Source organism: Suillus plorans (assembly GCF_016647745.1).
Source record: "Suillus plorans strain S12 chromosome Unknown HD556scaffold_100, whole genome shotgun sequence".
In the NCBI taxonomy this organism is placed as follows: Eukaryota; Fungi; Basidiomycota; class Agaricomycetes; order Boletales; family Suillaceae; genus Suillus; species Suillus plorans.
Genome location: NW_024537484.1, coordinates 1 through 26,859, shown reverse-complemented (window position 1 = coordinate 26,859; position 26,859 = coordinate 1). Strand labels below are relative to the sequence as shown.

The window sequence follows — 26,859 nt, the reverse complement described above, 5'->3', positions numbered from 1 at the left end:
GCACTTTAGTTCTCCGATGTTTACAGGCTGCGGAGATGGCCAAACATTAACATCGCTGTGTCATGCTGCTCCCTGGACAGACCCTAAAAAGGCATGCAGCCGTTCCTTATTGTCGATGTCATGGCTAAAATCAGTTATCAGTGGACGAGAAATAACCTGCCAGTGTTGCCAGGGTGTGGTATGAGAGTGCATCACATCGACTTACGTGTGGCTATTCTCACTATAACCTTCAACTCAAAGGCACCAGCAGCCGCGCTGGCAATAGCGGTCACTCCCTCATCTTGAGGTTATTTTCGAACCAAAAATCTTTACAATATCTGGCAAGTCCGTGCATTCAAATCCAGTGACGTCCTGACCTGCGTCCACAGGCATTGGGTCACTCTTAGGCATGTGTACCTTTGACTTTTCTCCGTCCTCTGATTTGCGGAGCTGTCCTGACCTCGCAATACATCTGGTGGAAGCCTGCTGTCTTAGCTGGGGTGAGTGGGTCGTGTGAAGCAGCGTTTTTGGTTTTCGGATGACAAGCTGTCTAGAGCCTCGCGACTGGCGGAAGCATTTTGTTCGCATTCACGCAGTTCATATTGAAGATCCGTCAAAAGACTGCAAGCATCTGCTCCAAGGAAACTGCTGTTCGATCTATGTCACATGTACAAATCATATACAATGTTCATGCCCTCCCCTATCGACATGTATATATGATACACATGCATACTTCTACTTGTCGGCGTCTATGGTATGGGTAATTGGACTGTTGTGTTCGACCACTGCGACGTCCTCTGTCTTTTCTCCGGATTCGGAGTCCTCAGTACTCCCGTTCCTTTTCCTTTCCTTCCTCTCAACCATCCATGGTCCCGCACCGCTGAGGTCGCATCCTCCTTCACCCTTACAAGTGCACGTGCCTCCCAGTATTTCTGGTAAGTTCTCGGCATCTACCACATCAAGTAGAACTTCTCTATAGTTCGAACCGAGAATGTCGACCTTCTCTACAGTCTCTTTTGCCAGCCAGGGCTTGATGATTCCCCAAATAAAGGTAAACGAGGATGGCGCGTTGATTATTAAAAGTTGACCCATTCTAAGACCATCAGTCAGTGAATCGATTAGACTAAGATGACGCTATAGGACGCACGTGTCGGGGAAATAATCCTGTGATATCTGGAATGAGGCTTGTGCCAATGATTTCACTTGCCAAAACTGTGATAACCTGAACGAACATCAGCTTATTGGCAGCTGGAAAGAGCCAACGACGAACCCAAACCCTTTGAGGTCCACAATTACGATCGATTGGTGAACATGCTTCCCTGCAGCACGCGATGCAGCTGGAAGTACTTCACGGGTAAGGGAATCGGCGTTTACAACAATAGCCTCCCAGTGCCTCTCTGGTGTGACATGCTTGTACAACTTCGGAAGGTTTAGCCCGCCAAAGAACTGGATGTTCACCGGTCGGCCTTTCTGAAAGGTAAGAATGTACCGATAACCATAGGTCAAGGACAGCATCAAGCACACCTTGTCTGTCTAAGATGGCCATCATGATTGCTGTCATTAGAATTCTCAACAAAAGTTCTAGTGGAGAACTTGCCTTATGAAAATACATAGACCAGGACTTGAATATTTCTTCCCGCTCGGGGTACTATAGGATAACGGAAAGTTTCCTTTGCAACTACAATTTAGAAGGAAAGAAGGAAGGACGTACGTCATAAGGATCTAGTCTGGCATATAACGCGTCTATCCCATCACCTCCGACGGTTTTCCGCCACTGTTGGCAATTCTGCAACATTTTCTTTGATTCAGTCAAATTGAACTTGCGTGCGCGAAGAAACCGACTGTAATGTGCACATCATGATACAGTGTTAGTTGAGTCAGGGCAGTGATGCTACATATGCCGAGAGCGGGGAAAAGGCTTACAGTAAGGTTGCGTCATCCGTCCCAACAGAGTCCCCTTCTCGAATGATTTCTTCATCAAATACTTGTTTGCGGAACACCTCCAACGTCTCCTTCTCTTCTGGCGTGAGTGACATCACTGACATTTTATGACCGGAGTATGCCACAGATGAGGTATAGATTCGGAGACAAGTGGTATATACCAGAGAGAAACCCCCGAGTCATCATCGCCGCATCGACAAAGCAACCGAAGTCCCAGGCTATTGATGCAAACTTGACCAAAACTCACGATGACTCAGAAGACAAACGTTCCAATCATTGGCAGGCCTCTATCATATGCACACCATCTTCGCCTGCTCTTTCCAAGTTCGCGGGATTGCTACACTGTGACTTATGCTTTGGCATAGAAAAAGTTTTGGACTGAGATGATCATGGGAGGGTTTATGCCGCGGTGCCCAATCGCAAACAATTCCCCATACGACCTATTCAACGGATGTCCAAGTCCTTATTTATTCATCCGTTTCGCTTACGGTCACTCAACTATCCACCGCACTTTCGAGAGTGAGGTTGTCGGCGCCATATTCTGGGAGAGAACAGAAGAAAAGCACAACAGCAAACATAGTGTATAGATATCTCTTCAAGTTGTAATGTGAATGTTCAGGGCAATTTCCAAAGCATGCTGATCTGGTTAAATGCCAGCAGCAGCTAGAATGCTATGATTGCAGGTGGAGGCAGCGACAAGAAACTTTGAGGTAGTAGTCCTCCGGGCGAGCGAGAGCACTATTGCTATGCAGAAGTTGGTCCGGAATATTTGGCAAGGTCGAGAACACCATACTATCCGGGGACCGTAATCGTGCCTTCAGGATAGCAACACACCCACATGGATACAGCGACAGTATGTGAACGAACTGTTGAAGCGAAAGCCAGCTTGCAAATAGTAAATACGTAAGCAGACGCCTAGTGCTATGTAGTAATAAGACACTTCATTTTCCTCTCAACGTCAACACTCGATCTCACCTAGATTAGCCCCATCACACCCACGCGTGGCTTTATTTCAGCACACGTAGAAATCAGACCAAAGCGAAATCTAAGCACCTATATCCTGAATTTCCCTTATCACAATGTCGAAATTTGCGCCTCACCGTCGGTCAAACAACAACCCAAGAGCGAACTCTGCAACCGTTTGTCAGAAGTGCCTCGGTACAGGTGCGTGTTCTCGTTTGGATGTCGTTGCAAAAGCAACTTGGACCGAACGAAATCATGCAGGACATTTCATATTCGAATGCAAGTCCACGCGTCCATACGTATCCCGTCCATCGCGGACAGAATTACTTGAAAATCCAAAGTTACTTGCGAAGCTGAAGGCAGAGGGAAAGCCTTCAGTCGAAGTGCCGGAGGAATTTAAAACAAAGTACGGTGACCGACGACCTGACCTATGCGATTGAATTTGGCTGACGTCCTGTTCCGTCACTTAGGAGTGGAACGGCAAACCGAATTTTAGAGTCAAAGGAGCAGGAACGACTGGCACTGGAGGAATCCAAAGGAAAATCCAAGGAGGAAGACGGCAGAGCTCGCAAGAAAGCCAGAAGGTTGTTTATAATTCACTTATTGTGCCTGCGTGGGCTGATCATCATCTTAAACAGGTCTTCGAGGTCCTCCTCAGACACTTCGGACTCGGAATCAGATTCAGATTCAGGGTCTAGCTCTGAATCATCTACCAGCTCTACGTCAAGTTCAGATGCCTCACGTTCGATTTCCAGAGATCGCAGCAGGAAGCGACCAAAGCGGCGAGATTCATCTTCAATTCGTTCAGCATCTTCATCTCGCAGTAGATCCAGAGACTGAAAAATGATCATCCACCGACATAGTTTGTCTGTGCTTTTATTCGGAGCCTGTATTTATGTAGGGAACAAAATGTATGTAATGAAGCATGAGTGATTAATCGCAAACACCCACGAGACCAGTAACCCTCGTGTTCATCAACAATGCAACGATGAGGCTGAAATGCACGCAAGATCAGCAAGTATGAGCAAGTACATATAAATACTCACCCGTAAAGCCCCAGGACCTCCGCAAAGATCAGGATGAGGATCATGGACACAAATATGCGTTGCTCGTGAACATATGCTCGCACGCACTGCAACCAGTAGTGAGATTCATGCATACATTCATAGTAGTTCAAAAGGCCCACCGAATCTCCGACGAGGCCAATAGCATAGCCCGCAGCAATGCCAGTCATTCCACAAGAAATGCCTGCTCCCAGATGAATGAAGCCTGCAGCCAGGGGATAATCTTTCGATGGGTTCACTACGAACCGGTCAAATCACGCAAACGTCATGCTAGGATTATATACTGACAATTTCCTGCGATGAGAACCGATACCACTAGTCCATACACCGCAATGATTCCTGCCATAACCACAGGCACAAGAGACTATATTATATTATGCAACGTGAATTAAAAGAAACCTGTTAGAGGGCTGCACTCGCCTTCATGATCAGTTCAGGTTTGAACGTCCCCAGGCCTGCAATAGCAATTCCAGCCTTTGCCGTTCCGAAGGCAGCACCAAGCGCTGTATTTGAGTGCATCAGATAACATTTGATAGCTCAGAGTCATGGCGTACTGCTGAAAATCATCTACGGAGGACTGTTATGATGAACTGAACACGGCACTCCGACTGCGATGACTTACAGCTGAAGCGACACCTGCAAAGCCGAAAAATGGCGCATATGGCGGGCAGAGTTCTGCTGGCATTTCAAGGAATGTCGTATATAGGTGGTTACTAGATGAGCGGAAAAAAAAGAATCTGCGCAAACCAAGTACTTGGACGTGACAAAGGGCTACGCAGGCGAAGTACGAGGAGCTCGTGTCACGTGACAATTCGCATGCTATTGTTCAGAGTTCAAATAGCAAGTCAATTTCAGGCAAGGACTAGCTGTCTACGTGGTCTTTAATGTTTTCATTAGGAATACGATCTCTATCGTATGCGTGCAATGATAAGTATGAGCACAAGTCAAGTCTAAGAAAGCAAAAGTAGGTGCCAGAGTCCAAACTACTTCTTTTTGACGGACTTGATACGAATTTGTTCATTACCAATGAAAACACCCTAAGCATGCATCAGTCTCCTCTTTCCCTATAATTTATGGTTGAAGATATGCTCACCTTGCCCTTGTATGGTTCAGGTGGACGCCATTTCCGTATCCTTGCAGCAAAAAGACCAAGCAAGTGCTTGTCCGTGCAAAAGAGTGTGATCTTCGTCGGAGAAGGCACGTCTGCCTTGATATGGGCAGGAATTGGCACGTAGACGTTATGAGAATGTCCCAGCTTCATATTGAGCCTCTGGCCATTGCCACCATTTGTCGTTCCTCTCGGGTCGTCCTCCAACGCAGCTCTGTATCCAACACCGACAAGATATATGGGAACAGTGAAACCCTCCGTCATTCCAACGACCGCGTTATTTATGAGCGTCCGCGTAAGACCCCACATTGACCGCTGCTTCTTTACCTCTGCATCTTCTACGGCTATTGTCAGCACATTTTCTTGCGGATACGCGAGCTTCATGTATGATTCCAGTGGGACGGACGTTGAGCCAAGAGGTCCCTTGACTTGGAGCGAAGTTTGAGATTGGGTGATAGTGACATTAGGTGGAATTGGGATGGGAGTTTTTCCGATATGAGATATGTGCACGCATGCGCGAGCAGATGAGCTGAAGTGTCGTAGAGTCTTGCTCAACGCCGCCTGCCGTGGTATCATGGCTTCTGGTTGCAACTTGTCTTTTACATAATTTAAGTTTTGACGCCACGGAACCTATATAATCACAATTCCTTATCTGGGTATAGAACTCGTGACCAGGGACGTATAGGTGAATGTGCATGTGCCATCATGATTCCCAAGTTGTCCTATCGAGTTTAGGCAACACACGTAGTAGCACGCTGTGACACGCCAGAGGATGACAGCCTGTGTTTGGCTTGGATCACACGCAACGAGATAAGAGCACGGTTTATCCTGGTCTATCCCAGGAATTTTGGTCCTCTTATCTCCAATTGCAGCCAATGACGGTACGCTCTCAGCTTCATTTGAGATGACTATATATTCGGCAGAATGCACTTCAACCCCGCACACCAGGTTTTCTCCTTCAGATAAAATGACCAAGTATAATGATACCGGCATTGTCACTGAGTCTATCAGTGTCAATAGTCAGGATGGCATCTCCCCCGTTCACCGAGAAGATAATATTCTCCTCCAGAAGCTTGGCTACAAGAGCCAATTTAAACGAGAATTCTCGGTATCAGCATTTCTTTTTTGCTTGCGTAGACCTGACTTTTATAACCCAGCTGCTAGAGACGATCTCATTCTCGATGGCTATCATGGCTGCCTCTTGTGGAGTCACTACCGGATATTCCTATCCTTTGCTTTCAGGTCAGTAATCCTCGGGGGCATGTATGAAAGCAGGAATTTGATTGCTATCCTTAGGAGGCCATTTTGCCATGGTATGGGCATGGCCCATAGCATGTGCATTCGTCATGTGTGTTGCTGCCTCGATGGCAGAGCTGGCTTCTTCCATGCCGTAAGTCTTTCTGATCACCATTGAATCATGTATATGTAATGAACGACCTCCTACGGTAGAACAAGCGCTGGGCTGTACTATTTCTCAGCGAAAATGGCTTCGAAGGAACGGTCCGCTCTTGCGTCTTGGATAACCGGATGGAGTAACATCACAGGGCAAGTAACGTTGATTTGCTCCATTGACTTCAGTTGGTTTGTGTACATTTTCGGCTTTCATGAATGACAAATTCATGCATGCCTTGTAGCACGGAACTCATCACTACAGCAATAGCAATGAGCACGGACGGCGCAGTGGTCTTGGGGTCGGGTGCAACATTTGGCATACTAATGGTCTCGTGACAAATCCACCATTTCTCTCTCTTGCTAATGAAACATCCAATCCAGGCTATCCACCTCACACAAGCTATTTTCTGCTCAGCCGGGACTCGTATTCTCGCCCGAACGACAGTTGTGACTATGGTACTCATCCGTGAGTCGAAAGAGTAGGCGCTAAGTTGGTTTGGGCTCACAGCGTACTACGCAGTAACTACATCGATTGGGGCAACTATCGCCTTGCTCGTTTGCTCCGGCGATCAGAGAGCCTCGTCGGTAGATGCATGGACAAAGTTCGAGAACAATACCGGATGGAGCAATAGTTAGTGTGCCATGTCTACAAATACGTTTCTGCGACTGACAATGTTCAGATGTCTGGGCTTTCATTCTCGCTTTTACATCACCAATGTGGTCATTGACAGGCTGTGAGTAGCGTAGTATACTTCGAGAAGCACATACCTAACCATGTCTATCCAGATGACTCTGCTGCGCATATCGCTGAGGAAACCGCAGGAGCTGCACGTGCAGCACCTATTGCAATTTTGGTTGGGGTCCTCGGAACCGAGATCCTGGGCTGGCTTTATTACATCGGTGCTTCTTATGCTACCAACTCGGTTCCAGACATCTTGCAGTCGAAATTAGCGCTTCCTCTTGGCCAAGTGTTTTTGAATGTCATGGGGAAGAAAGGCGCCCTGACCCTTTGGTGCTCTATCATAGTGTTGCAGGAAAGTGCGTTTACGACCAAGATCATGCTTGGATAACTGACTCCCGGACAGTACCTTTGCGGATGCTCACAAGCTGTCGATGCCTCACGTGTCATTTTCGCATTTTCTCGGGACAACGCTCTGCCTGGCTCGCGATGGTGGAAACGCATCAATCACACGACGGGGAGTCCGGTTAATGCTGTATGGTTTGCGATGGTGCTCTCTGCCATTTGTGGGACATTAGTATTTTCTACAGCAGCATTTAATTCATTGGCTTCGTACGTCGAGCGATCCTCTCAAGTCATTATACTAATATCGTTACTTTGAAGGGCGTCTGTAATAGGTTTATATATCTCATACGTGACGCCTATCTACTGTCGTGTCACCTGGGGAAAGGAAAAGCTACAGCCCGGTCCATTCAATCTCGGTTGGTGGTCTTTTCCGATCGGCTGGATAGGTATCTCCTGGGTAGCATTCATGGTCGTCATGCTGCTCTTTCCGTATACACAGACAGCAAATGTGCAAACCATGAGTGAGTGTTCTTTATAGTTACAAGATCTTGACTTATCACAAGATGTAGATTACTCGATAGTGATCGTCATGGCCGTCTTTATATTTGCTGGAGGGTCATGGATATTCTCCGCGAGACATTGGTTCACAGGACCCGTTCCGAACATCGACCGGCAGAGCGACTCATCGTCGTACTCGGAGAAACATAACACGGAGTCAAATAGTCCGAGGATATAATATATGTATTTGATAGACCTTGCATGAGGTTATTCGGCTACGTCCCTATACCTGTGTTATCTATGATAACGATGCTCCAACGAAGTTCGGAGCAACACAAACACCATCCTTGGTACGTATCCTGTGAACTGATTTGGTTACCGGGTTGATCCACGCTGCCTCCTTCGTATCTAGCGTCGTGAATCCTAAGATACCCGATCTATTAACATTCAAGATTCTGGAGAAAAATAATCTCCGCACCTGGTTGAATTGTCTCAAATATCTTTTTCTTGGGGTTCATTTGAGTCAATGGCTGGGCGTCTGAAATAAAGCAGTTTGAGCACACAGAGCGGAGACCTAGGAACATTTTCGCACTTTCGTAATCGGGGCCCTCAAAGTACACCCGGTCACCTGGCTTGCAACCTGGCGGAGGTTGGATAAGCTCAACGCCACCGTCCTTCCCATCTTTTGATGTTGCCTGGCCGATATCAGACAGAGATACGCCATTATATAATGAACCTACAGCTAGGACCATCGCAAAGCTCTTCACTCCACGCATGTTCGCGGGTTTCAAGTTGCACTACGTGGAAGGTCAACCATTTGGTTATGTCATTATAATAATGGTGACTCACGATGCAAACTAGGTACTTATCCCGCATTTCTTCGATAGGTATATAGTTCACGAGACCAGAAACAACTGTTCGTGGACCAGTCTCCTCACCGAGGTCGATTTGCTGATGAACATACGTTTATTATAATCAATCTTTACTATAGGGAAATAGCTTACCTCGATGTATAAACTGTCAGCCTCAGGGTGCTTTTTTACTGTCAAAATTGTTAATGAGTATTTTGAATTGTAAAGAAGGGACCAGCTCACCGTCAACAATGTGACCAATCCGCATATCAATCATTGAAGGCACAGGTTCACCGGCATCTTCAGCAACAGCCTTGCCGCCAGCAGAAGCAGGAGCTTTCTCTTTTTTCTTGCTTCCGCTTTCCGCAGCGGCCGCATCCTTCTTCTTTTCTTTCTTTTCTTTGGGTTTATCTTCGGGTGATTTATCCTCTTTTGATACCGCTACAGGTGTCGGTTCGGCCTGCTCCGCCACAGCTGCAGCCTTCTCTTTCTTCTTTGGCGCATCCACTTTCCTCTCAATTGGAGGGGCAGACGAGAAGTCAAAAGAAACAAGAGAAAATGGTGGAGACAGTGCACTTGCAGCAGCCAGTACAGATGGTCGTGTTTGAATGTGGTCAAAGTAACGCGTGACTGCAGGGTAGTCATAACCAGGTTGTAGCTGCGTCTGGAATTATGGGCATAAGTTTTGGAAAAAAAATAGATACTGTAATGATCACGAACAAAGATTGGGTGCAGTGCTCCATATAGAGCAACATCTGCTGCAGTAAGATAGTTGCTCACAATATATGTGCGAGGGACAAGTTGGGTCTCAAGATCCTGCAACAATACTGGCTCATCAGGTAATTTAGGCCAACTCCTTTATACGGCTTACTTGAAGAGCAACATTTTCTTCCGCAAGCTTCTCAATCCACTGCGCTACTTCAGCCTTGTCGGCTTCAGTCTTTCCGACATCTACTTGCGAAGTCACGACAAGATCCTTCAGTGAGGAAGGAAGTTTGGAAACAGAAGATTCGTAAGACATTTCTCGCGCCAATGGATGGGGTCGCGCGATTAATGGCGTTGACAATCGATGAGGAATCAGAAGATGGAATGATGATCGAGTCAAAGTATACATTGACATCTACTGATTGCACGTGACTCTGCCAAATATTCATTCATTATGTGAGCGGCGTACTTACTAGGATGACCAAATATAAATTTATTCATTCGAGTCACCTTATAGGATAATTCAAAATTGGCACTTACCCAAAGTCGTCTCCGAGTCCTTGACTCAAGAAAGAAAAATAGTTAATCAACCACCCGGTGGTTCAGCACTATCAGTACGTGGTGGTACGTGCCAGTTGAAACTTTGAAGATTTTGGTTAACATTTCAAAACTGGTGACCATTCCAGTCCTTTGATTCCTTTCGCCTGCAATATGACGCTTTGCTGTCCAAAAGTAACTCCAGACAGTTCTGTACTAGCCTCGAGAGCTCAAATAGAGATTGACGATGAAATTGTTGCCCTTGAAGAGAGAACGCGAGCTCTTCGCACGCGCCGAAACAGTCTCTCTCCCATATCCTCTATCCCTCCAGAGCTCCTTAGCGCAATTTTCGTCCATCATGCTCAGCAGACTCAGTTTCTTCATGATCCTGACAGCCCTGACGTTCTTTCATGGCTCATTGTCGGACACATTTGTCGCCATTGGCGCGGGGTTGCTCTCGGGACACCCGAGCTATGGGCCACCCCATTTCTCAACTCCTCAACAGCTACTGATGAAATGCTTACGAGGTCCAAAATGGCTCCATTGAACTTGAAAATCGGTCGGCGATATCGTATAGACGCCATCCAGAAGGCGTTGATGCACATAGAGCGTTTGCAAGTGGTCTCTCTTCTGTTCTTGCACGGTGATACTGCGGGACACCGTTGTATCATGGAATTTATTGACAAGCTATCATCATGCTCCGCTCCCAGACTAAAATCGCTTGCTTTAGACGTAGGGGATAAACAAACACCACAGATAGTAATCCCGATTTCTTTCTCCGCACCCAACCTTTGCAAGCTCCAAATAAAGCACTGTGATCTGTCATGGGCATCTTCCGTCCTCACAGGACTCACTGTCCTTCACATCAAAAAAGTATCACTGGAACGCCTTCCGACATTAGACGAGTTGGTCTCTGCGCTCCGTCGTATGCCTGCTCTGCATACCCTTACATTAGAAGATGCTCTCCCGACTCTTTCCCCCCATACGGTGTCGTTACCCCACAAATCTCATACCATGAATGTTCAACTTCTCCACTTGAAACAATTGCGTTTGACGGCAAAAATGTTGGAAGTGGCCAACATGCTAACTTGCATTGAATCGCCAACATCGGAAGTTGTTCGACTGGTATGCCGAGCATCCTCAGGAGATCCGAACCAAGAATGGAATTTGAGCCTCCCCGTCATCTCTCGTGCCTTGGAAAGTTGTTTCAAAGACACTCCAAATGACTTTCGACAAGTCCCTCGTTCCATGCAACTATCTTCCCCTAGTAGTTGCATTCGTTTGCATTATAGCACTGTCCGAAACCCTCTTTCGTGGGCGAGGGAAATGTCTTGTCATGATGCGGATCTGTCGGCGGAGTGCCCTGTCATTCTTGACTTTGACTTTCCCATTGAGATGAGGAGAACAATCCTCAGCGACTTGGGGAAGGTCGTTCCTCTTGGGAGTATCGAGGCTATGTACTGCGACTTTTTCTTCGCTTGCTGGGATGGCTTCTGGGCTGATATTCTTACCCGTGGCGGTGCTCGTAATCTTGCATACATGTACTTACGAGGCCCAAACCAAGCTCTCGAAGAACTTCTCAAATCCCTGCGTTCACGGAAGCACAGTGTGTCGCGGTCCGTAGGCGGGCGTTCACAGCAGGAGCCCATTTTCTCCCCAGCACTCTCCCATCTTGTCTTTCACGACCTGGAGTTCGACTCCTCCGTCTCCAACTGGATGCGGCCTTCTGACTTCCTCGACGTGCTCATGGATCGCGTCAACGAAGGTCGAGGGTTAGAGCACCTTACGATCACTTCAACTTCGGGTATATTTGCCCGCGACGTGCAGTTGTTGCGAGAGGTGGTGGCCGATGTGAGCTGGGATGAATACGAAAGCGATGAAGAATACTTCACTGACACAGAGGATGATTATGATGGTGATTTCATTGATTACGAGGATTACAGTGACGGATATGTCTCCTGAAATGATTCCGTCGGGCAAGCACGGCAATTTAATTAAGTATGCTGGCGATTCATACATAGCAGCTGCATACGGAGCGTCAGATCTCATAGTTTACAGGTGCAGATCTTCACTGGAACGTGATAAAATTCGAGGGCGAGACAAACAACTCCTGTATCAACACTTACGAAAATGATCATCAAGTACTAATCATACTTCCCTTTACCATCTAATGCAAAATTGGTATCAACTTTCCTGAGTAAAAAATCGCCATATACAACGGATTTGTAGCTCTGTCCTTCGTTTGATGATTCTTTGTCTTGAGAAGGCACAAAACGCAGAGCTGCTGGAAGTGGGGCGATATTCGCGGTGAAGTTGGGCTCAAAGAAGAACGGTATTCTGTCGGTATGTCAGTAAACAAATACATCGCAGAGAATGGGAGGTTCGCACGAGACACTACACAAATCAATTAGAAATAGTTCAACAAAGAGCTGCGCAACACCTACCGATAATTTGATCCTCTGTGAACTACTCTGTGCAACGTGCTTTTGTACAATCCATTTGTCCAGATCTCCCACACTGAGTGATTGACATTAGCCAGTGAGGACGCTTGAAATACCAGCAACATACTCTCGCCGATATTGCAAACGACGCAATTGGGAACGGGATCTGCGTTTATCCACATCCCTTCCTCTGTACCATGCTCTGCTGGCAGGCCGTCCAAATCTGATGCTGTCGTGCCTGATTGTCGCAAGAACACTTGTAGAGCACTTCTAGTAGGATCGGCGTATAGGAAGCTTAGGGAATCGACGTCAGGGACATGATTGTTGAGCTTTTCATTCGTAGCTCACGTTAGGCAGCCATAGTCTCTGTTCATGCATGTGCATCAGCATATCTAGATATCAGAAAGCCAACAATATCTCACTTGTGTGCTCCACAGGAGAAACCATCGTCGTCAGTTGGAAGTGGAGGATAGCCTTTCATGTAGCTAAGTAGGGCCAATGTTTACGAACTTCAGCGAAATAATGCTCACCGATTATTCGCATTACCCAGAAGCTATCGTCTACTTGAGCTCGCAACTCCATCCATTCTTCTGTTGTCATCTTGAGTCCAACAGACATCCTACGAGAGTGCATATAGGGAAGAAAATACCATGGATTTAGCAAGAACGTACGCTTCCATAACAATGAGGCCAAGCTTCTTCATCTTCGCAATCCATTGCTCGTATTTATGCTCGAATCCAGGGATATCAGGCCATTGATTCTCTCCCCACAGTGGTTTAGATTTGTCTGGTTTCTCAACAGGCTTGTACAAATCGATTCCTTCGTGGTTATCCGCCTTGCCGTTGGTCACATTCTGCTTGAGTCTTTGGTATCCTAGATAAGAAGCTCAAGATTTTTTGGTTCGGAGACTGCTTAAACTGTGACATACCTCTAGCATTATCCTGGTGCTCCAGACCAATCTTATCCTTCTCTTCTTGTGGCAGTGCGAAGAACTCTCGGGCTAGTCGGGTCAAGTCCTCAGGTTCTGAGGGATCTATGAATTGCGAAATGTCTAGATAGAAGAACCCGTACTTGACACAGGCATTGTGTAGCGCGTCTGATGTGGACTGGCATTTCACCAGATCACGCTCAGTCTCGAGGTAAGGTGCGATGTCGATGATTGGGAGGCTTGCTAAAGTGTGTGTCATTGATCTGATAGCCTTGGGGTAAGGTTCAAAGAAGGTTCAAGTCAAGATACGAATGGCTGTGCCAAATAGTTTGTTGAAGATAAGATAAGGTTACATTAACGCGGATAAGTCTAAGTAGGCCAATCTACTTGCGTCGAATAGGAACAATTCAGCACATGCTACTGATACGATCCATTTTCTGGACGTGATTGCTGTGAGTAAATAGTACGCCCGGGATTCTGACTAGCAATTCCTCGACTAAACCCTCCATGTGCATCCTGCAGAAAGCCGCTGGCGGGGCCAGTGTAATGACCAGGCCAGTTGGGTGCAAACTCGTGAGGTGACCGTCCCGTGTCCTGGAGGCCTGAGGTTGGATGTCTCGGTGATGGAGCCGCCTGATATACACCTGTTTCATTGCCCACGTCACTCGACGCGTGCTCTTCCCCGGCATATCGATCCTCATGCGCAACTCTCGTGCTCCGGCTTCTTGACACAACACCATCCATCCCGTCTTCATTCCGTCTATGCTCTCTCTTAGAACTTCCATTTGCACTTGCACTTGACGTTTCTCTGCCATTAGCGACTGACGGTCTTGGCTTGGCTTTTGGCTTCCCATTTAAGTGGGGTGCAGATACTGTTATGAAAGGAGGTGACTGTCGGTGGGTGGTGGACATCGCTGGATTGGCCTCCAAGTCTTCCTTCTCCTTCATTGCCCGTCTGTCAAGTGCCTCTGCTAAGGATATCGGCTCAGGTATGGTGTCTGGAGCAATTGTGTTAGACGATACGAGACAGACGAATGACGTACAAACCTTGCAAGAACATGAACTCTTGATATTGTTGAGTGGAACACGCTGACGGGCAGTTATAGTCAAAAGTTAGAAAAGACACTTTCACTCACCCAAATCTGAGTAATTTACAGTCCCTCGACGCTTTGCTGCCGCCTGTCTGTGGCCAGCTTGGGCCATTCGTTTTATGAATTCCTCCTGCAAGTGAAAATGCAACGTTCAGATGCACTGCAAAACCGCCAAACAGGTTCCCTCACTGTTGCAACCGACAAAATGAACAGCGCCTCCTTCGACATCGTAATGCTGGCTGAAAAGTTACTTAACGCGAGCGCTGATTAAGATATTTTGTTCAACGTACTATCCGGTTGAACTATGTTCTCTACTCTGGAAGGAGGGAGTAGAGTTGTCCCGGGGACACGTTCCCCAAGCCGTCGTCCGCTCTTCTTCTGGTTAGCGGAGGCGCTTGCGGCGAGCTCGTCTTCGGGATCTGTGTCGGACTCCAGTTCATCCACCTCTGCTTCATTTTCGGAGTCCGTTGGTAAATCATAGACGCTAACGTTTGGGTTTGGAACGCTCAGCTCAGAGCATTGCCCATAAGGTTGCAAGGCAGAGGTGTGGGCAATTATGGAACTTGAAGGAGTAGCGTAGTATGCTGCCATCACCGGGAGGCCTGGTGAAATTTGGTTCGGAGTGGACCCAGGTCACGCAGTATTGTTGTAGCTGACCGCTTCGGGTGCAGAGCGGAGGAAGAACACTTTGCATGTGTCCAACATGTGCCAGTGGGCATCACACAACTTACAAGGCTTGGCTATAACTTACATTTTCTTTCTCAAGCGCTCTCAGCCGACCACCGATCGATTTACCTCAACGACCACGCAGAAAGCTTGATAATCACTGGTACAAGTTGTGCTGCACAAGAGTAGATTCCATGAAATTAGGGTCCTCAGACATAGTACTCGTCCGAAGATTTAATTTCATTCAGGTTGTTGAAGTGGGTCATGGGGGCCTGTGTCGTTGCCCTTACGCCTTATTGTTTGACTGAAAGGTATAGTGGTATGTATCTTCTCTTGCATAGTAGAATGGGGACGATGGCACAGCCTCACCCTCGCGTGGCGCTGAGTCACGTGGCCTCGCTTGCCCCTAAATCGAGACCTTCCTGCTCTCACATTCTAGCACAAACTCATTCTTTCTACCTGCCTCAATTTTGAGACTTGAACGTTAAGTTGACACATTGACACCAGCCTGTAAACGAATGGTCGTCATGCCTATTCCCTCGGTGCACACAAAACATGCCAGGATTAAGCAAGTTGGGGGCCGGCATCAGCACTAGGTTACAAAACTACATTGTATAAAAGCTAGAGCAAGCACCAAAGTCAGGACTCAGCGAGAGTGAAAAAAACGTCGTGTTCAGTCCTTAGACTGAGTGAGGACTAAGTACTAAGCTCTGCAACTTATAAGTACAAGTACATACAAGTCAAACACCAAGGCGAAGTATACAAGCGAACACCAGACGGTAATCGTGTGGGCTGAGTGACGAAGGTAGATCATTGAAAAAGTGAGATAGGTAGTAGGAACACCAAATGCCAATATTGTGCAGGTGAGAATAAACGTCTGCCATACTAATGCCAATCAGTAGTTGTAAAAAATCACTCGATGGGAACCTTGATACTCTCTTGATCCTCAGCCTTTGAGACGATCATGGTGAGGATGCCATCCTGGAGCTTTGCAGACACTTTGGAGCTGTCAATGGGACGAGGCAGCCAGACGGTGCGAATAAAGGTCGCGCTGCCCGGATATCGGCGCTCCATGGCAAGTTGCGTGCCTGTCTCAGTCTTTGCCACGGCTCCTGAGAGGATGCGTCAATCATAGTTCGGTGTGTGAAGGAAATTCGCCAACCTTCAGCTGAGTTCTTGCCAGTTGTTTCAGCGGTAGTGTCTGATTCTCCATTGGTTTGGCGAGAGGAGGTTTTACCTTGGATGGTGACACTACGGCCAGCATCACCCACCCTGATATCAATGTTCTCCTTTTTAACACCAGGAAGGTCAGCTTCTATAATGTATTTGTCTCCTTCCTCTGTTACGTCAACTGGAGGACGTATGGCAGCAGGAGACAGGAAGAAGGGGTCATCAAAAAGAGACCGCTGTTGGTACATGGATCCTACAGCGGACCTTCCAAAAGGTTCCTCCAGCATCCGAAAGAAAGGGCGGATCTCGTGTAGAAGTTGTCGAGCGATAGACATGATGGTGTTTAAGCAAAACGAGTCACCTCCTGCGGCGTAGCCTATATGTAAGAACTTGCAAACGCGTCATAGGTCACATAAATATGAATGAGTGTCCGGGGTCCCCAACACATTGTTGCAAAGTCAGACTAAACCCGATCTCCATTGGTCTAGCAGACTGCCTAGGAACATCATGGACATTCAAGAGATCATGGTAAATAGAGATACTTAATGCCAAGACATGTGATATAGTCATGATTTGGGCCACTCAACAACCCACTGTGCAGCAACAGAATGTTCTTGGTCGTCATCATCTTCAAACTTGAGCTGGTAGTACGATGCAATGGTCTTCGTGGTCATACCCTAAATTAAATGAGTCACGTAAACGCGGTAAAAGTTTGACTATCTTACGCGTCCTGGTACGTCTCTCGGGGGGGATATGACCTCAGCTCTGTAAAAGCAGCTCGTGTCTGGATAGAGCGCCATGACAGTCGAACCAGCAGGGAATTCTTGATACGCATTCAGATGCGCGGCACTTGTTGGAGAGGCGTTCGGATCCGGTAGTGGTATAATGGCTCGAAGGGTTGTGTTATAGCATCTGAGGATGGTGTTTGATATCAAGTGGTCTATTCCGTATGATGATAATGGAAAATGAATACTTACTGTCCAGGCTGTCCGTCTTCTTGAGGTTCAACGTCTTGCACTTCATACCTAATAAATAATAAGGCTTAGAAGAACACCCCCAAAAAATGTGCCCCACCGATTCTTATCCTGATTTATACACTTTGTGATAACAGCCAAGATCCATGTTTCATCAGCGTCAGGCGTGCTACCGTCAGCTGCCTTTCCCGCAGGTGGATGGAACGCAACTTTTCGCCCTTCTTGTAATGGCAGCTGCTTCGCAAGAGCTTCTCTGCGAGCCTTTGGCTCTCTCGAAAATGGGATAGCAGGAGAAGGGCCTGTCGAGCTCCGCGAAGACGTTACTTGTGTTGTCATAGGCCGCGTGGCAGACATCAGGGGTGGCGTAACTGACGTGGCTGTGGCAGTACTAGGTGACGGTGGCCTTGGGCGCTTGTTTCGCTTCTCTGAATAAAATATGCTTGGCTGAGCAAGAGTCTAAAGATTAGGGTAAAATCACAATATTACCTTGTGAAGGCACCTCTGGTGCTTTTCGAAGGGCTATCAAAACGTCGAGTTTTTCGATAACATTATCGATAGCCCTGGAAAAAATATGTGATACTTTACAGGGAGGCTAAGAAATCAGCGTACTTGATTTCCTCTTCATTAATGTGTTGAACATCTTTCAAGGCTGAAGACAGCCGTTTGTAATTGGTTTTCAAGTGATCATACCCTTCAGCCGGAAGGACGTCATCAGTGGGCCACGCGGAGATTAGTCTGTTGACGCGCCCGATAGTTGCAAGGCTGCTAGGGTCGGCATAAATATTGGAGAATGATACCAATGACTTAGATGCTTGCGACCAGCATTCTACCTCTGATGCTAAGTGAGCAGTCCGCACCGTTCGGGTTGTCTGAGGGCGATGAATTGAGCGTGAGAACATACCTTCCTGAGGTCGCGGTGGTACACGCCTTCTATCCATTCTTGTTGACTTTAGCTATATGAGGTGCAGAAAATAGTTGTTAGCGAGTATTTCTAGGTGAGTTTATGTACGAAGTGGAACGAAAGACTGTGAAAACGTGGATGTCGGTCTTGGAGTTGAATACAAACAGTTGTCGCGGAGTCTACTCCTAGCAATGACCGAGGGCCCCCGCCACCCTATCATCACGTCAATTTCGAATCTCTTAGTGGGTTCGGGTCAAGTCATCTACTAGTACAATTTCTACCGGAGTATCCAAATATTGATATTGCAAACACAACATTGTCGAACGTTGTTACATTAAAATTGTTTTAGATTTGATGTCCTCCCTGTGGAGGAGGTGCCAATTTCCGGAGCGAGACATCGTATACCACTGAACAAAAGGTAGTCAAAGACTGTGACATACAGCCCGCACACGGTGTGAGCCCACCTTCTTCTATTTTCTTGAGATCATATTTCAGACTATCAAAACGTCGCCGGAGCGTGTCATTCTTTAGATTCAGCTGGACACCATCAAATTCATTGGAGCTATTTCCAGTTATACACTTGAAACTAACCATCGAAAATCCGGCGAATAGATCTTTCACAAAGATAGATATCTGAATAGGTGCTTCAAAGTTCCCAAGGGTCACTGCGTTTACAGCGAGACGAGACTATACAGAATAATGATGAGTGAGTTGAACGTATCGTGAGGGTAAAAAATCGCCAAAGCTATCGGAGAAGGCTGTTGCAAGAAAACAACAACAGAATTCATTCAAATTAACATGATCTGACTTACCAACTCGTTGACAAGGCTTATCAGACCGTGAAGATAATCTTCGACGGGCAGTGCAAATCGGCCCTTCCATTCATCTTTGACTGGAATCCGGGACAGAATAGTTACTATGCACATACCACAGATAGGACAACAATGCTTACTCCCTAGAATCTGGCAGACTTCTGGCAGGGAAATGAGTTTCCCTGTTGCAAGAAATTCGACCAAGGCAGCTGAAAAGATGGCAGTGCGCAAAGAGTTGGTCCACATTTCCTTCCATCGCCAGAACTGGCTAGGGGGAATGAGTGCAGCCATTGCAGCACTGGTGGTCTGACAACTGTGCAACATTGGGCGCACACTATCAAGTAGACCTGGAACTAAGATAGGCATTGGCAATCAGCCGAAAGAGTTAGCAATGGCAGAACTTGACTCGGGAGGTGTCGAATGGATCTTATTGAGAACCCCGACCATGTTGCGAGTCTTCTTATCCAGATCCGTCACTTGCTCCTTGATTTTCTAGAAGGGGGAAGTTTTGGAGGTCAGCGGTGATCAGCGAGTTCCCATATTATTATAAAAATTAAATGTGTACCTCTCGCAGTTCTACATCCTGCTCCAAGAGTTCGTTAAGACGTTCTACATTGCAAGAATCCATATTGTGATGATGAGGCGCCCACGAGTTATTGTACTGAGAAGACCTTAACACCGTCTGGTTGAGATCATATCGGCTTATTACTGAGCTGCAAATACATATGTAGTGCTCGTGACTTGAACCGCTTTTGGTTGCTGCTTTCCTTCAGAAACTTTAACTACCAACCTGAACGCTGAACTTCGTTCATGACATCCGATGTCGAACTCTCCAAAGTCAAGACGTTACTTACTTCAGTTCGCGACACGCCCGTGAATACGGTCGATGGAGCAGAAGATATTCTTCAGCCGTTATATTTATATTTGATGAATATTCCATCATCCGCACCCGATAATACCTACCACTGGTTTTGCAGTCGCGCCAACCAGCTCACCATTGGCGCTGCTACCTTTCTACTAAGGCTCTTTGCATACGACAGTCCTAGAGTGGATGATTGGAAAAGAAGGTTGAAGTCTTGTCTCTCAGGATGCTGTCAGTGTATCAGAGGGTTTGGGGAAGTGAAGGCTAGCTCTCGGACAACGTGAGTGTCCTAACAAGACAGTACTTAGAATGCGTTTTTTCAACTGACCATCCCGCAGTTATTTCGGCGCATTCTCTGATGATGTGCTCAGATCATTCTATAGCAAGTTCGATGACTGGGAACTATCGGTGGTCGTAGAGGCTCTCGTACGCACTGGAATAGACCTGTCCAGCTCTAGATTGGCTTCTCGGACACCTCAAGAAGTGCCTCAACCTCTGTTATACCACATGGTCTCAAATATGCGCGTCTTTCGCGACCCTCGGGTCTTACCCCTCATTCGTACCTGCCCGCCCATCTCAATCTGGCCACTGGATCCGCCTCCTCCTGGTTTGTTTGTACTCGTAATGGATGAATCCTCTGCCGTTAGACAGTGGGCGAAGGCTCAAATCGCCAAGAGCACCCAGGTCCCAATGTTAGAACACCAGTTTGTTGCTGGACATGAATTGGCACTCCAGGCGGTCACAAGGGCTTTGACACTGTCTCGCGAAGGCGAAGGAACGACAACAGACAGTGTCATATTGAACTCATTCTCCTCCGACTCGAGCGAACTTTGGGCTGGATTCAGCCACATTCTGCGACATCTCCCAACAGAAGTTCTTGCAAAATCATCTGAAGAAATTGGATATCGAAGAATCGTGACAGGCCATCTACACGACATTGGGCGACGTGAGTTGATTTCGTTTGTTGGATTGATTGCCCAGTAAATGTGGAATTAGATTTTTCTGATATCTTAAAGTGTCTACTCTTCTTGCTCAAGCGTTTAGGAAATAAGTTATGGCAAGGCGAGGGTCCAGAGTATCCCCAGGTCGTTTTCGATGCAATCAAGGACAATCCTTCCTTCAGTAATATGCTACAGGATCTCAAGTCGGCAGGCGAAAAACCATGGTTCTTGTCGTGGTTCGGGGAGTATCTTGCAACAATATCCGATTCTGCCATATATAGGGACGTTCTAGCAAGAATCGTGGATTTTCTTTGTGAAGAATTGCAGCATGAACGGTTCCAGGAAGCACGTCCAGCGATCATGTATTCCGCTGTTCGAGTTAGTGCTTTCATCTTCCTACCCGACGTTATACTGAATGTTCCTAGTTACTAGCCGCTCAGGTGCGGAAAACTCAGTCTGACGAGACGTTGTCACGTCGCATGGCAGTTTCAAGTGTACTCGACATTCATGCAGAGGTTTTCATTTCGGTGGCTTTTGGTCGCTTGCACGCAAATCCGCAGTGGAAAGAAGTTCGCAGCGCTGCTCGTGAGCTCATCACGACGTCTTTGACTCAGGACGCCAATGAAATTTCCAAATCTATCACAACCTCCTGCGAGTTCTTGGCAGGACGCACGAAGGTGTTCCCCGTCTGTGCTATTAGAGAACAAATGTGGAAGAAGACATACGAGTCTCTACAGACAAATGACACAGATGGCGTCATCGCCATCATTGCCATCATTGCCCAGTTCTCTCATATCGACTTCTTGAACAAAGTCGCGTACAGACTCGTTCTTTCGAGTCCAAATGCCCAAGCTTTTGATGCCATCAATCGATGCCTCGATATTTCTCGAAGCGGATTTCTTGATGTAGTATCCAAGCTAGCAAACTACAACCAGAGGTCATTCGTTCTCGATGTCTTGGGTCGACCTGGAGTCGCACGTGATGTCATGGTCTTGATGCTGTCTCCCATTGAAGACCTCCAAGGTGCTGCGAAGACGCTTGTTGGCCAAGCATTTGATGTCGACGTTCGGATTGATTGCTTTCGTGCCCTTCTTTCCAATCTCTCAGACTCTTCGTTTGAGGGCATCTTCAGCTTCCTGGAACGATACATTCACTACGCGCCACAGGTACCGGAGGCCTGCAGCCTTTCCAAATCGCTTGTGCAGTGTCTCACCGACGTCATTGAGGTTTTGTGCTCCAGTCCAGACGGACTGTTACACGACAGCTCATTCCTGCGGTCAAAAGACAAAGAAGCGCCTGCAGCACAAATACCTGGTCTGTGGAACTTGATGACACGGTCCATTACCGTGATATTCAAACGCACGCCTCTCTGGTCAGAGTACTTTGAAATTCCGGACATGACAGTCTGGATGCGAGATGCGCTCATATTTGGGAGAGACCTTCTGGCGCAGTGGAGAGTAATGGAGTCTGCTAGCGTCACTGCTACGGATGAATCGTCCTCATTATTAACAGGGAAGGTTCGAAAACTTTCTCGGATGGGGAAGAACATGATGAGCGATCTGCAGCCAGTGCTTACCGAGCTTGCACGGTGGCTGCGGCTTTCTGATGAAGAGCTTCTCCATCAGTCCTTTGCGCTGCTTCAGACGCTTCTCGAATGTTTTCGGACAACGAATATACCTCCGTCGGAAGCTACTCTTGCCAAGCTGAACAGGCACGTCGAGGCTTCCCGCAAGGATAAATCCGGCACTTCAAAGACCAAACTTGATGCAAGTCGAGTAGCCCAGTTAGAGGACGCACTGACGTCATTCGAGGAGAAGGAAGTTGAAGTCGTTTCCGTTGTTCGTGCGCCGCCGGCTCGACCTACCAAACCCCACGAACTCCCACCGCAGAAGGCACAGGCGGCAGCACGAAAGCAAAGTGATGTCGTTCGTCGGAAACCCACTGACAATGACCAACTCAAACCCGATGTTATGAAGGGCGCATTTCCCAAGTTCCAGCGGTTGTCAACGAGTACGTCGACGAGCGTCAGTAAAGCACCAACACTCCCCTCTGCCCCTTCATCAGAATATTCCAGTGATTCTGGATCTGAGGCTGAAACCGTGCAGGGCGGTCTGGTCGCCTTGGGTAAATTCCAGCGATCACCAAAAGTCAAGAAGCCCACGGAAAGACGTCAAGTGAAGTTACTGGACATTCAAAACCAAGCCAAGAGTGCGACTATGGAGCGTCTTCACCGTCGAGAAGATGCTCGTCGTCGGGCATTGCGTTTGAAGCCCGACATCACCGGACTGCATCGCACCCTCCTATCTTGGAATTACGACCATGATGGTCCCGACCCTCCCACTGTTGCCCAAAAAGCACCATTGCTTCATGTTCCCGACACCTTCCAAGATTATCAGCACTATCTCCGAGTTTTCGAGCCCCTGTTACTCCTGGAATGCTGGTCTCAAATTATTCAAGCCAAAGAAAACATAGAAGGAGTGTACGATTGTAAAATCACCTCCAAGCACTTCACCGATGATTTCGTGGACTTTGACGCAACCATTTCGGAGCCTGTCCAGAAAGATTGGCGGCTGGGGGAGACGGATGTCGTGTTACTCCGACATCCTGAGGGTAAAAAGTCGATCATGATGAAGGTTCAGAGTTTTAGGACCACACCACTTGGATCGCAGATGGGTCTCCGCTGCTTCGTACATTCCACTATGGGCGACATAGGTCTGCATATCAATACTGTTTGGAGCCTGAAGAAAGCTTTCAGGTGCGTTTTCCTGTCTGTGTTGCAATAACTGCTTATCGCTCGATAGCTTGAGCACTCTTCACCGGGAGTATGGAGCTCTTATGGCATTGCCTCACTACGATCTCTTTCAAATGATATTAACTCCGAAACTGTCTGGTATGCCACCCCTTCAGCAGCACGAGGTACAGCACACCATGTCCGCATACCATGTCAACGAGCCGCAGGCACGAGCTATAATAGGATCGCTTAAGATAGATGGTTTTGCGCTCATCCAAGGGTAAGTTTCATATGGCATCAGACCGGCATCTCGAATGAAAATCTCCGCAGACCTCCCGGAACTGGAAAAACATCAACCATCTGCGGTCTCGTCGAAGCTTTTCTTCAGAAGCGTCCACGTGCAGCGACATCCATTCATGTTGGAAAAACCGCAACCTCTCCAGAGTCCGTGAAGAAAATCCTACTCTGCGCACCTAGCAATGCTGCCATTGACGAAATTGCTGGCCGTCTCAAAGAAGGATACAGAGGCCCTCAACGGAAAGCAAGTTCCCTTAAGGTGGTCCGAGTTGGAACGGAAAAGGCTATCGATATCAGCGTGAAAGAAGTTTCTCTTGACTACTTGGTAGAACAAAAGCTCAATGGGCAAACTCCCAACAACACTTCCAAGGATGCGCATAACGAGATAAACGTGTTACGAGGCGAAATCGAGCAGGTCAAGCAGATCAAGCAGCAGAAGTTGGATGAGCTGGCCTCTGTTCGCGACAACAATGCCCGGATGGTGGTCCTGGAGGAAGAAATCAAGAAACTAAACTCACGACGGATGACGCTGACGCAGCAGTTTGATCGGTTGAAAGATCAACAAAAATCGGACTCTAGGACGCTCGATGCTATACGGAGGCGCGTTAGGATGGAGGTTCTCCAAGAGGCAGACGTCATTTGTTGCACTTTGTCGGGTGCAGGGCATGAAACGCTCGAACAGCTTGATTTCGAAATGGTCATAATCGACGAAGCGGCCCAGTCCATTGAGTTGAGCTCGTTGATTCCACTCAAGTTTCCTTGTCAAAGATGCATTATGGTTGGTGGTAAGTAATATGCCTTCGTGCTCCCGACATCCCATTGAGTCCCTGTCTAGATCCACAACAACTTCCTCCCACAGTTTTGTCTCAGGAGGTAAGCCGAGCTTAAGCAGTCCTGCCGAATATGTGCTGATCATGATTGAAGGCCTGTAAGTACCGGTATAATCAATCGCTTTTCGTGCGCCTTCAGAAACACCGCCCCGACGCCGTCCACCTCCTCAGGTATGTCTTCCGTCTTTCACTAGTAGTCTATACGCTCATGGTCTTTAGCATCCAATACCGCATGCACCCCGAGATTAGCCGTCTTCCCAGTAGGATCTTCTACCAGGGTCGACTCTTGGATGGCCCAGATATGGATGTCAAAACCAAGCAGCCATGGCATTTGCATCCTAAATTCGGCACATACAGGTTCTTCAACATTAACCGGGGACTAGAAACCTCTACAAACGGACATTCTCTAAGAAACGCTACGGAGAGCCAAGTCGCCCTCGCCTTGTATGCACGCTTGTGCAAGGAATTTTCCGACATAGACTTTGACTTCCGCGTTGGCATCGTTTCCATGTACCGAGGTCAAGTCATGGAGCTCCAACGAGCTTTCGAACAACGATTTGGGAGAGATATTAAGGGCAGGGTGCACTTCCACACTGTTGATGGATTCCAGGGACAAGAGAAGGATATTATCATCCTTTCTTGCGTTCGTGCTGGTCCCGGAGTGCAATCTGTCGGTTTCCTGTCGGGTATGATGTTTTAATTTGTATACGTACAGGCAGCTAAAGGCGCCTAGACGTTCGGAGAATGAATGTCGCTATAACTCGTGCGCGTTCATCTCTTTTTATTCTGGGTCATGCGCCTACTCTCGAGCGAAGCGACGAAAACTGGCGCAAAATCGTACAGGACGCTCGCGAAAGGTCATTACTCACAGAGGTGTGACATTCACATTCTCCTTCGCTCGCTGAGCTTAATGAGATACAGGCAGATGTTGGCTTCTTTACCACTCAAGCTGTGAACCCCCAGGTTCGCCGGCCTCCATCACCACCGAAACCCAAGAAGCAGCCAGTCGCGACTTTGCCGCCCAGACCAGATGATCTAGTCACTCCCAAAAGCTTCGCTGAGTCTAGTCGTCGGCCTCCCTCCTCTAAACCTTCACAGACGATTGAGGAGCAACCGTCGATGAAAGATCCTCCTGCAAACCTGACGATTCCCAGAGACGTTGGCCAGAAGCGTCGTTTGGCTGAAGGTGTGAACGGTGAACCTTCCACCTCTGGACCACATGAAACCAGGACAACGCAGCCACCTCCAAAACGGTTCAAGAAGGAGAAAGGTAGCATCTTTATACCAAAGAAGAACAAGGTGATATTTCTTTGAGTTTCGGTGATCAGTGCTCATAGTCATTATTCTATCAGCCTGGGAAACCATAGGCGACCCCTTGGATATCGTCATTCAATTGCACAAGTAATTCACCTTCAGGCCTTGCGAGGATAATGTCAGAATGATATACGTTCCCACGTTGCTTGCATCCAGCCCCGAGGTTGGACTAGTAATGTGATGAATGCATTGTACAATAGAGAATATAGCACGCCATCCTTTCATCGTGGACACAGTTGCAGATAACAACACTGCAATCAGCTCGGTAAACAAAAACTACGAGCATCGTACGAATGGCCAAGTCTTGGGAATGCACGAGACGTTACCCAGGACTGCTCACTGGTGGAGGTGAAATCGAGTTGGAGTAAAAAAACCCGGTGTCAATCATGATAATGCACGGGGTTGTCAGCCGTAACGTGGAAATCATTGTCGATGATGTCAGCGCGCAGGAGTACGTCGATATAGGTATCGTCTGGATCGTTGATATGTTCAGTGATCACGGAGTTCCTGTCACCCTGCACTTATGGTCCTGAGGTAGTAGTCCGATTAGCACTATAGCCAAGAAGAGGCGACACAGAAACTGTATTGTCTGTGTGTTGGAGTCGCTCGAGATGTAGTGAGCGGATGCTCGCTGAGGGGGCTATATTACTGGAATGCAGCACGAAGAGCATCGTTTTCGAGATCTGTGGAAATCCAGTTTGTCAGTTGAAGTGCCGTGCAATGTTACCAAAGAGCAAGTCATTTTGTACAACACACAGTGCTTTGAAAGTTTGTACCCCACTGGTTATTGCCTTCGGCGTTTGGCATACTTCAAGTTTGTCCTGATGCTTGTACACGTA

The 26,859-nt window shown here is 47.5% G+C and overlaps 13 protein-coding genes across 13 annotated transcripts; 4 read left to right on the top strand and 9 right to left on the bottom strand.

Moving 5' to 3' along the window:
• Positions 1-714: 714 nt before the first annotated feature.
• HD556DRAFT_1450159 (CRAL-TRIO domain-containing protein) lies at positions 715-2,015 on the bottom strand (the record flags this gene model as incomplete). Its single annotated transcript, XM_041307720.1, has 6 exons — positions 715-1,072; positions 1,127-1,201; positions 1,250-1,445; positions 1,504-1,627; positions 1,691-1,820; positions 1,903-2,015. 6 exons carry the CDS (start codon positions 2,013-2,015, stop codon positions 715-717), a joined length of 996 nt encoding a protein of 331 aa, XP_041153437.1.
• Positions 2,016-2,854: 839 nt separating this feature from the next.
• On the top strand, positions 2,855-3,723 carry HD556DRAFT_1418116 (zinc knuckle-domain-containing protein). Its single transcript, XM_041304405.1, has 2 exons — positions 2,855-3,084; positions 3,145-3,723. Exons 1-2 carry the CDS (start codon positions 3,000-3,002, stop codon positions 3,321-3,323), a joined length of 264 nt encoding a protein of 87 aa, XP_041153436.1. The 5' UTR covers positions 2,855-2,999; the 3' UTR covers positions 3,324-3,723.
• On the bottom strand, positions 3,724-4,719 carry HD556DRAFT_1418113 (uncharacterized protein). The gene is made up of 7 exons (XM_041304404.1): positions 4,570-4,719; positions 4,502-4,514; positions 4,368-4,450; positions 4,236-4,311; positions 4,070-4,185; positions 3,930-4,015; positions 3,724-3,877 (listed from the first exon to the last, which is right to left on the bottom strand). Exons 1-7 carry the CDS (start codon positions 4,630-4,632, stop codon positions 3,817-3,819), a joined length of 498 nt encoding a protein of 165 aa, XP_041153435.1. The 5' UTR covers positions 4,633-4,719; the 3' UTR covers positions 3,724-3,816.
• Positions 4,720-4,748: 29 nt separating this feature from the next.
• Positions 4,749-5,651, bottom strand: HD556DRAFT_1418111 (ribosomal protein L6, alpha-beta domain-containing protein). The gene is made up of 2 exons (XM_041304403.1): positions 5,041-5,651; positions 4,749-4,984 (listed from the first exon to the last, which is right to left on the bottom strand). Exons 1-2 carry the CDS (start codon positions 5,629-5,631, stop codon positions 4,931-4,933), a joined length of 645 nt encoding a protein of 214 aa, XP_041153434.1. The 5' UTR covers positions 5,632-5,651; the 3' UTR covers positions 4,749-4,930.
• A 101-nt stretch (positions 5,652-5,752) lies between these two features.
• On the top strand, positions 5,753-8,212 carry HD556DRAFT_1418106 (amino acid transporter). Its single transcript, XM_041304402.1, has 12 exons — positions 5,753-6,163; positions 6,213-6,297; positions 6,352-6,445; positions 6,505-6,636; positions 6,690-6,774; positions 6,829-6,913; positions 6,968-7,078; positions 7,128-7,181; positions 7,234-7,478; positions 7,530-7,738; positions 7,790-7,992; positions 8,041-8,212. Exons 1-12 carry the CDS (start codon positions 5,960-5,962, stop codon positions 8,205-8,207), a joined length of 1,674 nt encoding a protein of 557 aa, XP_041153433.1. The 5' UTR covers positions 5,753-5,959; the 3' UTR covers positions 8,208-8,212.
• On the bottom strand, positions 8,213-9,939 carry HD556DRAFT_1418101 (uncharacterized protein). The gene is made up of 9 exons (XM_041304401.1): positions 9,692-9,939; positions 9,541-9,636; positions 9,064-9,484; positions 8,974-9,011; positions 8,819-8,920; positions 8,710-8,766; positions 8,562-8,664; positions 8,448-8,507; positions 8,213-8,392 (listed from the first exon to the last, which is right to left on the bottom strand). The coding sequence occupies exons 1-9, from the start codon at positions 9,932-9,934 to the stop codon at positions 8,268-8,270; spliced, it is 1,245 nt and encodes a 414-aa protein (XP_041153432.1). The 5' UTR covers positions 9,935-9,939; the 3' UTR covers positions 8,213-8,267.
• A 74-nt stretch (positions 9,940-10,013) lies between these two features.
• Positions 10,014-12,371, top strand: HD556DRAFT_78622 (uncharacterized protein). The gene has a single exon (XM_041311635.1). It carries the CDS (start codon positions 10,237-10,239, stop codon positions 12,022-12,024), a length of 1,788 nt encoding a protein of 595 aa, XP_041153431.1. The 5' UTR covers positions 10,014-10,236; the 3' UTR covers positions 12,025-12,371.
• Positions 12,207-13,690, bottom strand: HD556DRAFT_1248960 (Clavaminate synthase-like protein; the record flags this gene model as incomplete). The annotated part of the gene is made up of 8 exons (XM_041298806.1): positions 12,207-12,399; positions 12,507-12,579; positions 12,631-12,797; positions 12,852-12,869; positions 12,926-12,977; positions 13,034-13,122; positions 13,175-13,376; positions 13,432-13,690. The coding sequence occupies 8 exons, from the start codon at positions 13,688-13,690 to the stop codon at positions 12,207-12,209; spliced, it is 1,053 nt and encodes a 350-aa protein (XP_041153430.1).
• A 158-nt stretch (positions 13,691-13,848) lies between these two features.
• Positions 13,849-15,113, bottom strand: HD556DRAFT_1248986 (uncharacterized protein; the record flags this gene model as incomplete). The annotated part of the gene is made up of 5 exons (XM_041298807.1): positions 13,849-14,429; positions 14,464-14,520; positions 14,568-14,652; positions 14,712-14,772; positions 14,809-15,113. The coding sequence occupies 5 exons, from the start codon at positions 15,111-15,113 to the stop codon at positions 13,849-13,851; spliced, it is 1,089 nt and encodes a 362-aa protein (XP_041153429.1).
• Positions 15,114-15,937: 824 nt separating this feature from the next.
• On the bottom strand, positions 15,938-16,749 carry HD556DRAFT_78608 (HSP20-like chaperone). The gene is made up of 2 exons (XM_041311634.1): positions 16,351-16,749; positions 15,938-16,300 (listed from the first exon to the last, which is right to left on the bottom strand). Exons 1-2 carry the CDS (start codon positions 16,691-16,693, stop codon positions 16,101-16,103), a joined length of 543 nt encoding a protein of 180 aa, XP_041153428.1. The 5' UTR covers positions 16,694-16,749; the 3' UTR covers positions 15,938-16,100.
• A 175-nt stretch (positions 16,750-16,924) lies between these two features.
• On the bottom strand, positions 16,925-18,270 carry HD556DRAFT_1434889 (SGF29 tudor-like domain-containing protein; the record flags this gene model as incomplete). The annotated part of the gene is made up of 7 exons (XM_041305371.1): positions 16,925-17,035; positions 17,084-17,270; positions 17,336-17,383; positions 17,433-17,757; positions 17,819-17,892; positions 17,942-18,170; positions 18,234-18,270. The coding sequence occupies 7 exons, from the start codon at positions 18,268-18,270 to the stop codon at positions 16,925-16,927; spliced, it is 1,011 nt and encodes a 336-aa protein (XP_041153427.1).
• Positions 18,271-18,436: 166 nt separating this feature from the next.
• Positions 18,437-19,769, bottom strand: HD556DRAFT_1418066 (Translin). The gene is made up of 7 exons (XM_041304400.1): positions 19,611-19,769; positions 19,447-19,537; positions 19,186-19,398; positions 19,046-19,125; positions 18,825-18,920; positions 18,698-18,770; positions 18,437-18,640 (listed from the first exon to the last, which is right to left on the bottom strand). Exons 1-7 carry the CDS (start codon positions 19,671-19,673, stop codon positions 18,579-18,581), a joined length of 678 nt encoding a protein of 225 aa, XP_041153426.1. The 5' UTR covers positions 19,674-19,769; the 3' UTR covers positions 18,437-18,578.
• A 16-nt stretch (positions 19,770-19,785) lies between these two features.
• HD556DRAFT_78513 (SEN1 N terminal-domain-containing protein) lies at positions 19,786-26,359 on the top strand. The gene is made up of 12 exons (XM_041311633.1): positions 19,786-20,187; positions 20,246-20,853; positions 20,904-21,226; positions 21,274-23,603; positions 23,650-23,859; positions 23,910-24,661; positions 24,712-24,749; positions 24,801-24,877; positions 24,926-25,392; positions 25,440-25,579; positions 25,628-26,005; positions 26,059-26,359. The coding sequence occupies exons 1-12, from the start codon at positions 19,856-19,858 to the stop codon at positions 26,071-26,073; spliced, it is 5,670 nt and encodes a 1,889-aa protein (XP_041153425.1). The 5' UTR covers positions 19,786-19,855; the 3' UTR covers positions 26,074-26,359.
• The last annotated feature ends 500 nt before the right edge of the window (positions 26,360-26,859 follow it).

Excerpts from the sequence above, each read along its gene's own strand:
- HD556DRAFT_1418116 (XM_041304405.1), top strand. The coding sequence starts at position 3,000 with ATGTCGAAATTTGCGCCTCACCGTCGGTCAAACAACAACCCAAGAGCG. Across the intron at positions 3,085-3,144 it reads TCAGAAGTGCCTCGGTACAG|GACATTTCATATTCGAATGC; the intron begins GTGCGTGTTCTC and ends GAAATCATGCAG.
- HD556DRAFT_1418113 (XM_041304404.1), bottom strand. The coding sequence starts at position 4,632 with ATGCCAGCAGAACTCTGCCCGCCATATGCGCCATTTTTCGGCTTTGCA. Across the intron at positions 4,186-4,235 it reads GGTTCTCATCGCAGGAAATT|TGAACCCATCGAAAGATTAT; the intron begins GTCAGTATATAA and ends ACCGGTTCGTAG. Across the intron at positions 4,016-4,069 it reads TTGGCCTCGTCGGAGATTCG|TGCGTGCGAGCATATGTTCA; the intron begins GTGGGCCTTTTG and ends TACTGGTTGCAG.
- HD556DRAFT_1418111 (XM_041304403.1), bottom strand. The coding sequence starts at position 5,631 with ATGATACCACGGCAGGCGGCGTTGAGCAAGACTCTACGACACTTCAGC. Across the intron at positions 4,985-5,040 it reads CTGAACCATACAAGGGCAAG|GGTGTTTTCATTGGTAATGA; the intron begins GTGAGCATATCT and ends ATGCATGCTTAG.
- HD556DRAFT_1418106 (XM_041304402.1), top strand. The coding sequence starts at position 5,960 with ATGACTATATATTCGGCAGAATGCACTTCAACCCCGCACACCAGGTTT. Across the intron at positions 6,637-6,689 it reads TGCTCCATTGACTTCAGTTG|CACGGAACTCATCACTACAG; the intron begins GTTTGTGTACAT and ends CATGCCTTGTAG. Across the intron at positions 6,775-6,828 it reads CAACATTTGGCATACTAATG|GCTATCCACCTCACACAAGC; the intron begins GTCTCGTGACAA and ends CATCCAATCCAG.
- HD556DRAFT_1418101 (XM_041304401.1), bottom strand. The coding sequence starts at position 9,934 with ATGTATACTTTGACTCGATCATCATTCCATCTTCTGATTCCTCATCGA. Across the intron at positions 8,665-8,709 it reads GCTTTGCGATGGTCCTAGCT|GCAACATCAAAAGATGGGAA; the intron begins GTAGGTTCATTA and ends GATATCGGCCAG. Across the intron at positions 8,508-8,561 it reads TGAGGGCCCCGATTACGAAA|ACGCCCAGCCATTGACTCAA; the intron begins GTGCGAAAATGT and ends GCTTTATTTCAG.
- HD556DRAFT_78622 (XM_041311635.1), top strand. The coding sequence starts at position 10,237 with ATGACGCTTTGCTGTCCAAAAGTAACTCCAGACAGTTCTGTACTAGCC.
- HD556DRAFT_78608 (XM_041311634.1), bottom strand. The coding sequence starts at position 16,693 with ATGTCTATCGCTCGACAACTTCTACACGAGATCCGCCCTTTCTTTCGG. Across the intron at positions 16,301-16,350 it reads TGGCAAGAACTCAGCTGAAG|GAGCCGTGGCAAAGACTGAG; the intron begins GTTGGCGAATTT and ends GCATCCTCTCAG.
- HD556DRAFT_1418066 (XM_041304400.1), bottom strand. The coding sequence starts at position 19,673 with ATGGATTCTTGCAATGTAGAACGTCTTAACGAACTCTTGGAGCAGGAT. Across the intron at positions 19,399-19,446 it reads TTCGACACCTCCCGAGTCAA|TTCCAGGTCTACTTGATAGT; the intron begins GTTCTGCCATTG and ends TGCCTATCTTAG. Across the intron at positions 18,771-18,824 it reads TATTCGCCGGATTTTCGATG|CTGAATCTAAAGAATGACAC; the intron begins GTTAGTTTCAAG and ends GATGGTGTCCAG.
- HD556DRAFT_78513 (XM_041311633.1), top strand. The coding sequence starts at position 19,856 with ATGACATCCGATGTCGAACTCTCCAAAGTCAAGACGTTACTTACTTCA. Across the intron at positions 20,188-20,245 it reads AAGGCTAGCTCTCGGACAAC|TTATTTCGGCGCATTCTCTG; the intron begins GTGAGTGTCCTA and ends ACCATCCCGCAG. Across the intron at positions 25,393-25,439 it reads ATCTGTCGGTTTCCTGTCGG|ACGTTCGGAGAATGAATGTC; the intron begins GTATGATGTTTT and ends AAAGGCGCCTAG.